This window comes from Daktulosphaira vitifoliae, unplaced genomic scaffold, assembly GCF_025091365.1.
Source record: "Daktulosphaira vitifoliae isolate Bord-2020 unplaced genomic scaffold, ASM2509136v1 Scaffold_4, whole genome shotgun sequence".
NCBI lineage: Eukaryota > Metazoa > Arthropoda > Insecta > Hemiptera > Phylloxeridae > Daktulosphaira > Daktulosphaira vitifoliae.
In genome coordinates, this window is record NW_026099575.1 from 36,120,914 (window position 1) to 36,135,476 (window position 14,563).

Consider the following 14,563-nt stretch of genomic DNA (forward strand, 5'->3'; position numbering starts at 1 on the left):
GGGGGGGGGGGGGGGGTACCGTATTACACTATATAGAGCACAAAAATCCTTTCAGAGCGGCATTCGATTTCATTGTATTGACGTCGCAAAAATGTAGTCGACGCTGGTTTTGAGGGTAGGACACGTGGGCCGTTTATTAATGAGCAACAACGAGTTAACTTTAAAGAAAGACAAAAAACCGAAAAGACGAATACAGTAATAATAATCTTCGCTTAATATCGCGGCACTTTCGCTGACGTCCACAACTCGGTGTCCAGCATGATCCTCGGCGTCAAAAAGTTAGCAGCTATAATGGCGACGGTGCGCGGGCGCGGATCGGTTCGTCGAGTCCGGTAGTTCGGCACGTCCGGAACCGGGGCGAACATCCTCGACGTTGTCACGCTGACAACGGGAAGAAGACTCAACGTATCATTTGCGGCGGGTCGTCGTCGGCTGTGTGGCATTTGCTGGACTTTGCACCGTGGCGTATGGCACGCGGTGTTGGCCAGTCAAATACTCATAGTAGGGCGACGGCTGATAAAGGTGGCACGAGTCGCGGGGCATCGCGTACAACAAAGCGACGCGATTTGATTGATATTTATCAAATCATCTCACAGCCATTTGCAAAAAAAAAAAGAAGCAAGTAAATTTATGGTATCCCAATTATTTGGAGTTAATAAGTTTGAATAAAGGATGACAAAACAATGGATCATTTATTAAATCAATATCTTTAAGTGTTAATTTTGACTGGTTGGTTAAAATATTATACATTAGAACATTATATGGTATTCGTGAACTGGCTCCGCTGTTTCGTTGCCACTTAGTTAGGACATTAGAAAAACAAAAGTTTATTACACTTCAATTTCTAATGTACTGCGTTTATTATTTTTATATCTACTTGTCTTTGTCGTTCTAAACCCTCGAACCATATGACGCCGATGGAACCACAACCTGATGTTCTCACCATATACAAGACCTACTTCTAATTTAATCATTTTTATTTTATTAATTTTTGTTATTTGAATTATAACAATGGAAAATAGTATAAAGTATAAATTTAATTTCTTGTCAATTCGCAAGACATTGAATTTCTAAAATGTAATTTATTTTTTATTGAATTGTTAGAATAATCTAAAAAGCATTGAGATATTATTAATATCAGCATTTCGTTATTTTGTACCTTGGGATATTCTACTGCAAACAAACTTGAGTGGAAAATTATACAACAATATTCAAAATTTTCTGTAATAATAGATTTATCTAATTTTAAAAATTTAATTATTTTTTGACTCATTTCTTTTGGATGAATTTCACGAGAAATTATATCATCTCCCAGACTCTTAAAAATTGATTGAATTCTTCTGTAAAATTACAAATTAATAACGATAAATTAATTATACATCTGAATAACTCATTCAAAAATTAATACTATTTAAAATAAATAGTTGCAACATTAAAATACAAATAATTATATAAAATTTAAAAAGATGCTAATTGGATAGACATTATTCTCATTCATTTTTATTTTGGTTAAGATTTTATTTTGTATTTGTATTAGGATTTTCCTAAGGTTTTAAAATGATTTTTAGGATTATTAATAATTTTTTACAAAACTAAATAGATTATAATGTTGCAAAGATGTTTGACATTCGTATTAGGTTTTTCTTAAGGCTTTAATATGACTTTTAGGATTATATACAGTTTATTTTCTTGTAAAAATATAGTGGCTCAATTGATATTATAGTAAATTAAAAAAAAATTATACTTCTTTTACAAATGTAATGATCAGCGTTTAATGAATTATTTTAATTATATAAGGATGTCAAAGTTATTTCAACGTCTTACCATAATTCATTTGTTCAAAACCATTTATGTTTAAATTAGCAATGCAATTATGGAATGCATTTTGTGCTTGTGGTAAATTTTTGGATGACAAATAATTAATAACTTTATTAAGTTTAACACCTGCTGATGTTGATAATATTAGTCCCTAAAAAAAAATTAGTTTTACTACTACGTGTACATGGTAATTGGACTGACCAACACAGCCTGCCATAAGGTACAAAGTCCAGCAAGTGTCGCTGGCCCGACGACGACCCGTCGCAAATATTGGTCGAGTCTGCTTCAGGTCGTCGATGATTTAAGCCACTGGCTCTGGACGTGTTGCGCAACCTGACAAGATGAACCGATACCGCACCGTCGCCATCAACGCTGTTACTATTGACGTCCGAGAACCATGTCGGTCACCACATCTCTGACAACAGCGAAAGTGCCGCGATTTTATGCGAACATTATTATTAATTGGGTTCGTCATTTCGATTTCTTTTTTTTAATAATCTTTTGTTGTTCTTCAGTAATAAACGACCCATGCCTCTGTACCATCTATATCAGTGTCGACTACATTATTGTGACGTAAGTCGTGTCAATTATAATTTCAAATTTATCTATGTACTCTTCAGATAGTAATAGACATTTAAAATTGCTAAACAAATAAAAAAACTGCCGTTTTCAACGATTGTAATTTTCATATATTTTCGTAAATATGTCGGTGTGTCCTTTTTAAACAGTTCCGTATTTATAAGCAATTATCGGGTTTACATACGATTTATGCGCTTGTGAGTCGAGTAGAGCTGTGACGAAGCCATTTTGGAATTCTAACTCGACTGCTGGAGTAGTAATTCTACGCGGGCATTTTCATTACTCGGGTGGTTTACGGTTCGAACGAGGGGCAGCTGGTTCTTAACCGCGACGCCGGTTTGCCCACTGACAGTGTTAACTGCCATTAGTGGATTAGCCGGGTCGACTGACACCCCCTCCTCCACTGTGCCCGAAAAAGTTTCGAACACCTGACTTGCGCTATGTTCGGTCGTGTCGGCAGTGTCTTCGAATTCCGATACCCTGATTACATACGAATTTACCGCGGCGTACCCTCCATCCCGATAAGAGGGTGTGGTGCCGAAAAAGTGCCAAGATCGTTGGCGGAATGTAACTCGTAAGGGCCGTTAGATTCGGTGTTTTGCGCGACGGTCGTGATTCGTGTTATGTTGTTACCTGATAAAAATTACGTAGGGCGCGTTTTAACTGAAACGTCGTTTAAAACGCTGCGCCCTTTTTGGATCTGTTGTATGCTTGGGGGGGGGGGCGGACTAATTCCCTCCTAGCCGATTGCCGTTTCCCGATACCGACGGTCTATTTGGGCGATGCCAGTGTCACTCGCTGCAATATCGGCACGGGGATGGCGGTGCGTCCGCGTTTGCATAACCCGCTCGCTGTCGGGCCGCTGGTTGAGCATTATGCCGCGGAGGCAGTTCGGCTGGCTGTAGGGTCGTTGGTGGAGCGTACCGAGGAGCCGCGGTCTTATCTACGTCGTGCGCTATCTCATGTAGATCGGCGAAAGACGCTGGGTGCATTAACCGTATCATAGCGCGGTAATCGTCCCGTAAAAGCCCCGTTAACTGTCGCAAAAGTTGTTGTTCTGGTAACCCACAACGTACTCGCGCGGCCAAACGTTGTTTATGAATAATAAACTCGGTTAACGTTTGTCGGGGGCCCTGTCGCGTCGTTTTTAAGTCCGTCTCGAGCGCAGTCCCGATATCGATATTGTCGAACTCCTCGAGTAATTCGGACCTAAAGTCCGTCCATGGCATATTGTTTAATTTAATCGCTCGCCACCAATCACCTGCCCTGTCGTTCAAAAACGGGACGACGACGCGGTTGGGTGTATACCGCCCCGACAGAGTAGATCCTCCGCTCTATCTAGAAACTCCCGTGGGTCCTCTTCGTTTCTCCCGTAATACTCAGCTAAGCAGGCGCGTACGGTGCGCAGGTCGTGGTAGGGTACCAATACCGACTGCGAGCTGCGGGTAGGCAACAAATCATTAAAGGACCGACGTCCGTCGGTTGTGTTGAATTGCCCCTCCCGCGGTTGACGCGTAAACTAAAAATCGGTCGGCTCGTATGAGTGCGCTGATAATGTTCGTCCTGCTAACCCCTGCAACACATCCGTGGTAGCGACGCTTGTACGTACGACCGTCTCTTGTTGTGCTTCGATGTCCGCGAGGCGCTAGTTTAGTGTCGCGTCGGGTCCGTCGCTCCCGATGGACCGAATGTAACGCGATGCGCTTCAGATCGTCGACTATCATTTCGGTCAACGTTAACTTGTCGAACAGTCGGTTGTACAGCAACATGTGGGGACGGCGGCATATTTTGACTGATTCGCTCAGGCATGTTGGAATTCTGTCGCTGTTCCATTAACATACACGACAGCGACCTTTCTAGTTCAGTCATCCGTGCCTCAATCCGCGCGTTATTCGAAATATAGCGAATATTCTGTCGGATCGCCCCGACTTGTTCTGCCGCGTACGCTATCGAGCGAGCAACGTATACGTCTTCAACGTACGGCGTGCCTAGTTGACCGCTTGCGCGCATCATTTCCCCCGGTTGGTCGACATCAGATTCGTCTTCGGATGTGTGTAGCGCGAGGTTCACCGGATGTTTCTCCGGTAAAGGCGCTACGACGGGCCGCTGATTGCTCGCGTCGATTTCTTCTTCGCTGACACCGTCCGTGGTGTAGTCGAAAACCCCCACTTCGGGTTCGCGGACCGGAATTTCGCTATCGATCTGCGTACGGAGTAGTAAAATTTCGGTAGCTGAGTTCCTACTCTTCGCTAAGTAGGTTGTCTTCTAGCACAATTGGCATGTTGGGTTTCGTCGCGTAGCGTGGCAGTTGTCCGAAAGCGCATAATAATCAAAAGTAGCTACGTTAATAGCGGAGATGAACAATATTTCCGTGTACGGTCGAATTTGCTACTGCTGCAGAAAACAAGTGTTATTATTATTGCTATTATTGATGTCGTAAAGTACCCGCGATAAGATGGTACGGGGCTGCCGTTTATGATATGGCACCGAGTGAACAATAATAATAACGGTTACCTGGGAATCGACCGCTTTGACAAGGTCAGACGTAAATATACTATTTTTATCTACCAACAGACTGTAACGATCGGCCGGAAATTAACTTTCTGTCGATATCAATAAGGTCTTTATAACAAACTGTAACCAACACTTTTCAACGACAATAGTTACAGCGGACTGTATTAGATAAACTACTCTAACTTTATTTTTATAAAAAAATTTCCAGAGACCAAGTCAAATCTAATCCCGCTAACACGTAACTGTGAATAACCCAGGTAAAAATTCACTGCTGTCATCAGTGAAATTCGTTCAAATGACTATATGAACAATAAAAATTTGTAAGGGAGACTTCACCGTTCCAAGTTAAAACTAAAATCTAATATACAGTAGAACCTCATTAATCCGGACAGCTGTCTAGTATTACGAAAAATACGCAGTTTATGCCGTAGACTAAAATAAACATAAAAGCAAGTTCCTCGAATTTCCCATAAGTACATATATTCTTATCTACCGTCATTAAAGTTATCATAAACTAATATCGTGTTGCAATACATATATATTGTATATCATACATAGTAATTAGTATAATAGAATATTCTTAAATCTATAATACGAACATGTTTTTTGGTTATTTTGTTTAATCCGGACTTACATTAAATCAGACAAACTAGAGTCCTTATTGGTTCGGATTAATGAGGTTCTACTGTAATTAGAAATAAAACTGAATCGGCTCAAAGCCTCTTACCTTAACTTCTCTCGGCCGGTTTAGATTTCGTACTAGGTCTAGTTTTCTTTATTAATACATTAATTTCAGGATTTGATTCTAAATCACGTGTCAACTTTCTTTTTCTCGTAACTGCTTCATTATTTTTATTATCACCAAACAATAAATCCTATAAGTTATACACGTATTAAATCTATGATTATTGCAATAATAAATTGTTTTATAATAATTACAGTCTTGCGAGGAGTATCTGAAGAATATTTTGGAATTTTTCTTTTAACAATAATTGATGACTGGCTAATCATATCTCCTTCTATTAATGTACTGAATCCAAGTAGAAGTGAATCTGGAGACTAGAAATAAAATAAAATTAGGAAAAAACTGTTAACCTTTTTAAAAGGTAAAATAATTACCGATTCTGTTGGGGATACAGCAATGTCTAAGAATTCATCATCTGAATCAGCTGTATATGATGTATTGCTCTGAGATAATGTTGACACTGATCTAGAATCATCTGAATGAGCAGTAAGAGAACCACTGTCCTGTGAATTAGTATCATGATCTTCAAGTGGATCTCGTCGTCTTACACGGAGTTTGTATTTTGCAAACTAAAAACCATAAATTACAATATTTATTTTCATTAATATTGAATTTCTAGAAAATTATTAAATTTAATAGTAAATTGGATATCTAACATTGATCGTTCTTTTTAACTATAGCTATTTAACATTACATAATTAACAGTTTAGAGATGAATAAAAAATTTAATTAAATTTACTGTAATAAATAAACAGACTAAAGTTAATGATTTAATTTATGCTGGGATTAATTAATGTTAATATATTATTAATACAAACTTCACAGTTTAAGAATGCACAACAGTATGGAATCTTGCTTGACATAATTATTGTACAAATAATATACAATGTATAACTAATACAAATTTGTATAATTATATTATTTAAAATATCTTTTTAAGTTTTGTGTTTACATAAAATAATATATTTTTAAGGATTTAAAAAATTATTTTATGATTTAGTTTAAATAAATATTTGTTTATTTAAGGTATTAATAATAAAAATATCTATACAATTTAATTGTTATTGATATATTAGCCAAGGTTAAATTTAAATAGTTACATGCGTTTATTGTATATCTTACTTTAGACATCACTACAACCATACATTTTGATGAATTTTCTTTTTCGATTAGACTGTTCATAATTTTTATAACACATTTCAATGGGCTATCGTTTATAGTTTTTGAGTTTCCCTTGATTAATCTATAAATAAAAAATAATTTGTCTCTCTCTAACTCCCTCTACATCCTATTTTCGTAAACCCCTCAAAATATGAGTCACCTGGAAGAATTTTTCGTTTTCTGCGCTTTAAATTTCGCGTTCTTCGACTGCAGTCTCGAAACTGGTACTGTTCAATAGAAATTATTGTTTCACATCTTTTGCGACCTCGATGAGGATTTTTCAGCACCCTAATTTTTTTTTAATTTTTAATATTGTAAATATTCATTAAGTAATATATTGAAATAGAATATAAACACATATAATGATCAGTATTAAATTTTAATTTGAAAACAACAATAATTTATGAATAATTAACCCAACCCGTATTACTGTAGTATTAATGTTAGTACGATTTAGTTAGTTAATTAGTAAGTGTACAACTAATAGTCTGGGTAAGCAATTTTCAATAATGTTTGACCTGATGTTGTATAAAGTGTCACATAAATATAAAATTGTGAATGATTATTATAATATTATTCATTTAATAATAACTGTAAATTCTAGAACTTAAATTATATTATTGTAGTTATTCGTAAAAGTTAAGTGTACAGTCCACTCCAACACGTCCCCGTGTCTCATCCTAAGTAGGAACTCAATACAAATACAAATACAATAATGTTACAAAGATTTTAATATTTGTATTAAAAAAGCCCTTGAAAATGGCTTTGAAATGAGTATTAAGATTATTTTTTACTTCTTTTTCTTGTAAAAATTTATTAACTTTATTAATATTGTAGTAAATTACAAAAAAAAAAGCTTGTTTTACCATTTTAACAATCAACGTTTTTTTTAATTATTTTAAATATATAAGGATTTAAAAGTTATTTAATTGTCTTACCTTTTTTAATTTCAATTGTTGGATTTAAGTTTGAGTTAGCAATACAAATATGAATTAAATCGAGCGATCTTGGTAAATTTTTTAATGACAAAGTGTTAAACATATGACTTAATTTGATTATTCCTGATGTTGGATCTATTATTCCCTATTAATAAACATGTACTATTTGGATTATGCATAATTTAAATCATTTTGTTTAAAATATATGTTAAAAAATTTTTTTTCACACACCCCGGACAGGACAGCAGTTTTTTTAAATAATGTTAAAGGTTATTTTAATGGTGATCATTTACTCAACATTTTATTCGTATCTAATCAAATCAAAAGTCAAATCAGAAGATTGTTTTAAATTTGTTTTTGTTAAATGTTTTAGCTTCGATGCGAAGCTGAGAAGGTATTTTAAATCTATTATTATTAGGTATATTTGTTTTTTTAATATTTTGCCTCTTACTCAGAGGCGAATGTGCTTTAAGATTACTGGTAATTTTGTTTTAGAGTATATTTTTAAAGTTGACCCCTAAATACGTCTGTTACCACTTATTAAAAAAATTGCAATTACACACTTTTAGATGGATGACTTACTTCGATTATTTCTATTTATGAAAATATAATTCCCTGTTAAAAAAAGGTACTGTTTAGATTATGCATAGTTTATTCATGAAAATCAAATAGTGATTTATCTCACTATCGTAAATTTTGGAGATAATGGAATTAGAGATAATGGCGTTGAAGCCCCTCTATACGTCTGTTGCTACTTAGAAAAAAAATTGTACCCAAAAATGTTTATATCATTAAAATAATTTGAAATTTGCCGATTATAGACAAATTTTTTTAATTGTCATATTATTTTTTTTAAACTTTCATTTGGTTATTCTAGAACATTATCATAAATAAAAAAAAAAAATGTCTAAACATTTTAAAGTTCTATGACTTTGGTAGCAGATTATTTATAAAAAACAAGTTCTAGGATCATTTGTTTTTAACTTACAGTATATTGAATTAGTTTTATTTAAATATATAATAGAAATTGTTAGGAATGTTGGACCAACATTGTTGGTACCATTTCAATAATTATATTGAAAACAATTTTCCTATCACATGCATTTAATATCCATATTTATTCAATAATTAATTGGGTTTCTAGAAAAAGTATCTAGATAATAAGTTTAGTCGTCTATAGTATCAAATTAAATTTATTTGAAATTGCGATACAAATAAAAAATTGCCGTTCTCAACGATTGTAATTTCTATTTTGATTAGTATAAAATTACAATTTTGTTGTAATCTTTATCATCGGTCTTATGTTAATTATGTGTATCTTTATCGGGCGGCTATTATCTACCTGTGTGAACATTGTAAAATCCGAACGGGTCTGACCGTTACTGCCAGACGTGTCAGTGTATTACTTAAATATAATCAAATGTACACGTTTTCAATAGTGTNTGTATACGTTTTCAATAATATGTTATTATTTTAAGTTTAGATTAGTAGTCTTTATTTACACGGTCCTAAATCTCCTAGTTTCGTTTTTTTCTACCGACTAAAGAGTAATATACAAAGTGTTCACTAATGTTTATAATGTTTCCATTGTTTAAAACAATTGACCCAACCCAATCAATCTATCACACCTAAAAATATTATAGTTAATTAAACCAAGTTCAGAATCAAAAAAGTTATCGGTTAACCATGTTTCAGTTAAAACAATGAAAGTACAATTTAAAGATGATACATTACAGTTAAAGTTAAACAATTTTTTCCTTAAACCACGGCAGTTCTGATAGAATCCAGATGTGGCGGTCGAATGTTCTAGAATGTTCGGCCGCTGCCGCCTCTAGAAGATTCCTCTGACTATTTAAGGGCAAGATCGTCGCTCCAGTCAATCAGTCGATCAGTCAATCACTTACGCATTCTGTCTTAAACGCGCTTCGTCTCTCGCTGTTATTTGTTAGTTCGTTGTAATATAGTATAGTTGTTATTAAATCGTAAAAGTGTTTATTACTTCTATATATTACACCTCGCTACACAGATATTGAGCCATTATATAGAGGTGTTGCTAAGAATGGTTGACTGCTTGCCGTTGACGTATTCTTCCGTTTTTTGAATGGTTGACAACAACTTTTAGCAATCCATCTTCATAATTTATACGTAGTCAAGATTCACCATCTTTAGTTCTTTATTCAAGCTCCATATAACAGGAACGCAACAATTTACGTTGAAGTGGGGTTCTATCACTAACCATTCGAAAATTATCAGGAAATGTAGTACCAGAGTGCTTTGCAGAGTTGAACTCAGATAATAAGCATAAAGCATCTCCTTTACTATTTAAAATAATTTTTATAGGGCGGGTTGAATCTGCCCGGAGTTTGCCAAGGTGGACAAGTTATAAGTTCAGGGAACCAGCACTTGGAAGTGAAACAAGAATATTGTCAATTGTCAATTTGTCATGAGCTATTCGCTCAGTTACAACCGTCGACGTAGATTCAGGAATTCCGTATATAATCAAATTAGACTGACATTTTTCACGCGCAAATGTTTCTTGGATAACTTGTGACACTACAGATTGTGATGTATCAACTGAGCTTGAATTTTCCAAACTTGTAACTTTACTTTTCAGTGCATCAATTTGTTTACTAAGCCTAGTATTTTCCTTCTTCAATTCAGTCATTTGATCAGAAACCCGCAACGAGTCAGCATTGAAGTCTTTGTATTGCGAAGTCTGCAGTTCAAANTTTGTATTGCGAAGCCTGCAGTTCAGACATTGCCTTATTGGAAGATAATACTTCATCCTTTAAGTCCTTTAACAGAACCATCAAATCTTCATTTGAGATCATATTGGTTTTATTACTCATGTCAGCTCGATTGGACGATCAATTAACTGACCTCCCGGAGGAGATAGTTAGAGAAGACCTAGTAGTAACTTTTGAAGTGTCTTTTTGAGGAGTATTTGGACTCGTAATGATGTTCAATATAATATACTCCTTAAAAGTATAAAAACGCAACCAAAATCACAACCGGTAATGCTGATACAGCATACAATTGAGAATCAATAACAGGAGCGTTTAAGTCGCCAAAAAAATACAGCTGGTTGGTGATGTGTGTAAAACAAATAACTAATGTGATAAGAAATCAAATTATAGTCGTTAACTCACCAACAAGTGAAACTTAATACGCTAATAACTGCCAAAGTTAATAATCGATATCAAAAGCATTAGGAGTTAACACTTACTGAACACCCTGTNGCCAAAGTTAATAATCGATATCAAAAGCATTAGGAGTTAACACTTACTATATAAAACTACAACAGAGAATGACTCAACGACTAATTGTTATGTTAAAAATAAAATATTGTAGACTACAGGCACAAATCATAACGTTATCAAGTAATCAAAATATTATTCGAACGACGCTATAGGTCGTCAAAACACTGCTCGTGTGTGCATATCCGCAAATAGTGAGGTAAACGACTTTTATGTTCGCACACGACAAATGTATTATAACTATTTTACTATTTAAAAATTTGTATTTTTAATAAAAATATAGAATTAAGAACATACAATTAATAATCTTCTTTTAATTAATTTTAGTAGGGGGGGCGATAGTCCCGGCGTCCAAGCCACAAGCCGCCACTGCATTGAGATATTATTAATATTAATATTTTGTTATTTTATACCTCAAGATTTTCTAATGAAAACAATAGTGAGTGGAAATTTGTACAACGCTTATCATAGTTCTAGGTAATAATGGATTTATCTAATTTTAAAAATTCGACTAATTTTTGACTTATTTCATTTGGATCATTTTCACTGGAAATTATATTGTCTCTTAATTTACATAAACCAAACCTACATTGATTCTCTACTAAATTAAATGAATTTAAATGTATTTAACAATTAATTAAAATCTAAAGCTTCTAACTATGGACATTTACACTACCCTCGTCTGACTATAAAATCCCATTTTTTCCTATTTAAATTAGTTCTTTTAGTAATTTTAAAATACACAAAATATGCAACATTCTGCTCAGGGTTCTTACTCTATGGGATTTAGTTTTTTTTTTATTTAATTAGGACTTTTAATAATTCTTTTAAAATTAAACTGAACTTGGAATAAATTTAATGTAAATTGTATTTTGGTATATCTTTTATTTTAAATTTATTTGTTTATTAAATAATACATTTTTTATATTTCTTATCATGGAAATAAATGTCAATTATATCTTATACATGTAACATTTTGAAATTATTTAATTTTTATAATAAACCCAACCCAACTTTAAATATTTATTTAATGCTAAATATTTATTGTGAGCTAAAGGTTACCATTACTTCAGATTTAAATTAATTTAATAATAATTTTATTGGATTAATTGTATTGCAACTCTTAGTAATTGTAATACGAAGAGTAAAAATCTATTGTGAACAATTCTTATTAAGTAGCTAAACATTGAGCTTAATGTCTTTGTTTTAACGAACATCGTACCGGCAGACAACACAAAGAAACTTACGAATATATTTTTAGTGTTTAATTTTTGTCTTGGTGATTAATGTGCCGCATCCTTTCAAGGAGCTAGCGCCGGGACACATTAGGCCACTACAATACCACCTTGATAAATCTTCTACATAGATATAAATATTTTTGAATCTTGTTTTGGCCTGGCCAGAGGAAGATTTAAAAACTACTGGTGTCGATCTCTCAATAAAATATAGTCCCCCAAAAGCATGCATATTCAACAAAATCAAATAAGGGTACATTGTTGAATTATATATATAACAAAAATATAGATTGTATAGAATCTTTTAAATATAAATAACAGCAATAGATTTTGTGTTACGATCTCGTATTATTTAAAATTAAATATTTTTTCTAAACAGTCATATTGACTATACAATGCGTAGTGGACAGTGTGTGAAATACAGTGTGAATTCAAACTAAACATTGGATTGTTTAAAATATAGTTATGTTACATAAAATAAAAGGTAAGTACAAGTTAAACTTATGCTTTCAAATAATAAACAATCTATTGCGTAATAACCATCAAGATAATTTATACAATTTTGTAAGGGATATTTAACATCATTTATTGAATATAGTTTAATCCCGAGATCAATCCACTATTTTTTCATATTCGTTTGTGTTTGTNCATTTATTGAATATAGTTTAATCCCGAGATCAATCCACTATTTTGTCATATTCGTTTGTGTTTGTTTTATTTATTTGACCATCACCCTAATGTATTTAACCACCATTAATCACATTTCTAAATCCCCATTTATTTATATCATTATACTCTTTACACCCTTACTTATTTTGCCATATTTAAACACATGTTATTCCATCATATATTATCTTATCTTATTTTGTATTATTCAATCATACATTTATTACATTATCCTTATTATTCTAACTACGAATAAGTCCTTTAATTTTCTTTTGGTATATTACAAGCACTGAGGCCTTCATATCAGAATTTACACCATATTACTTTATTTTATTCCTTTAACTGGCCATATAAATATTTCTTTAACTTTCACTTTTTTTTACTTTTCTATTATATTTTTCATTTTCTTATTGCTATATTACATTAGTATAAAAATAAAACACTTACGTCTCACCACTAGCTATTACTTTAACTAAATGAACCAATCAAAACAAAGTTGTTAAAAAGATTTACTCAATTGATTATAATTGTAAAAATCCATCGTTAAATTCAGGTGAAACTAAAAATCATTTTTTTTTTAAATTTATGATTTATATAGCAACATGTTACAAAAAATTGTATTATATTATAGACAGGTAGTAGCACACATAAATAGAGTTAAAAAATTAATAAATTACAAAGTAAAATTATTTACTTTTGTAGTTGAATACTTTTATCATATCAAATCTAATTCGACAATAAATACTTTAAGAATATTAGAAATGAATGATTTAAATTGTTTGTATGGAAAAGCTGGTTAAGCTACTTTTTATTTGAATAAGGAATATTTTTTCGATTTTTAAGAGTAATAACTTAAACTAAATACGAATTGTAATCATTTGACGTATCGTTGAAAAAAGTAGGTCTAGTGAAGGTTGGCAAAATAAATCGTAGCCACAAAAAGAACCACATAGTAAAATAATATTATCATGAATATAAATTTATTCTCACGAGGGGAGACTATAGTGATAGGATCCTTTACATTTATTGAAGTTATTGAATTTAAATGAGATAAATATTAAATGATTTGAAAATTTTTCTATCTTAAAAAAAATACAAAATATTAATTGTCCTAGACAGATTAGAAACTCGTACCTTAGGCATGCAAAACACAAGTGTTACCGACTAGGCAACTGTTCGTTGCTTTCGTTGCTTGGTAAAATTGGCTATTTAAGCTAACTCAAATTTAAAAATTACTTTTTCGACTTAAAAAAAGCAAAAAAATTGAAATAAGTTTAATTTCTTATGTCTTATGAACTTTATTCTATGTCAATTAAATTATATAATAATCATGAAAGTCAATGTATTTTCCTAATAAGATATTTTAAAATAAAATAAAATACAAAACCCAGAATTTTAATACAAAAAATGTTTGAATACGATAGCCATTTGCGCATAGAAGGTCGTCGGGATAAATTTTTTTTTTTTAATTTTATAGTACATGACATAAGCTTTAATTTGATATATGTTTAAAATACGCAGTATTTCCGGAACATTTTCAAAAATTAAGTTAAAAAATTTAGTTTTTGTAGAAAAGTTGCTATTTTAAATCCCTCTTAGTTAGCAGGTTAAGTGATAATTTTTCAAATAAAATGATATCAAATGAAAGGG

General features: G+C 32.5%; 1 protein-coding gene and 1 long non-coding RNA gene across 5 annotated transcripts in view; one reads left to right on the forward strand and one right to left on the reverse strand.

Moving 5' to 3' along the window:
- LOC126904238 (uncharacterized) overlaps window positions 1-7,074 on the reverse strand; it is a 25,528-nt gene extending 18,454 nt beyond the window's left edge. For all 4 annotated transcript variants that reach the window (XR_007703697.1, XM_050683052.1, XM_050683055.1 and 1 more), the window contains exons 1-4: window positions 6,779-7,074; window positions 6,031-6,225; window positions 5,851-5,970; window positions 5,639-5,786 (exon numbers count right to left, since the gene is read on the reverse strand). Coding sequence is in view for 3 of the 4 variants with exons in the window: in XM_050683052.1 (XP_050539009.1) it covers window positions 5,640-5,786; window positions 5,851-5,970; window positions 6,031-6,225; window positions 6,779-6,838 (522 nt within the window). In the remaining variant the exon portion in view is untranslated. The remainder of the gene's footprint in view (window positions 1-5,638; window positions 5,787-5,850; window positions 5,971-6,030; window positions 6,226-6,778) is intronic.
- A 3,926-nt stretch (window positions 7,075-11,000) lies between these two features.
- Window positions 11,001-11,977, forward strand: LOC126905382 (uncharacterized). Its single transcript, XR_007703991.1, has 2 exons — window positions 11,001-11,211; window positions 11,340-11,977. It is a non-coding gene; the product is annotated as an uncharacterized LOC126905382 (long non-coding RNA).
- The last annotated feature ends 2,586 nt before the right edge of the window (window positions 11,978-14,563 follow it).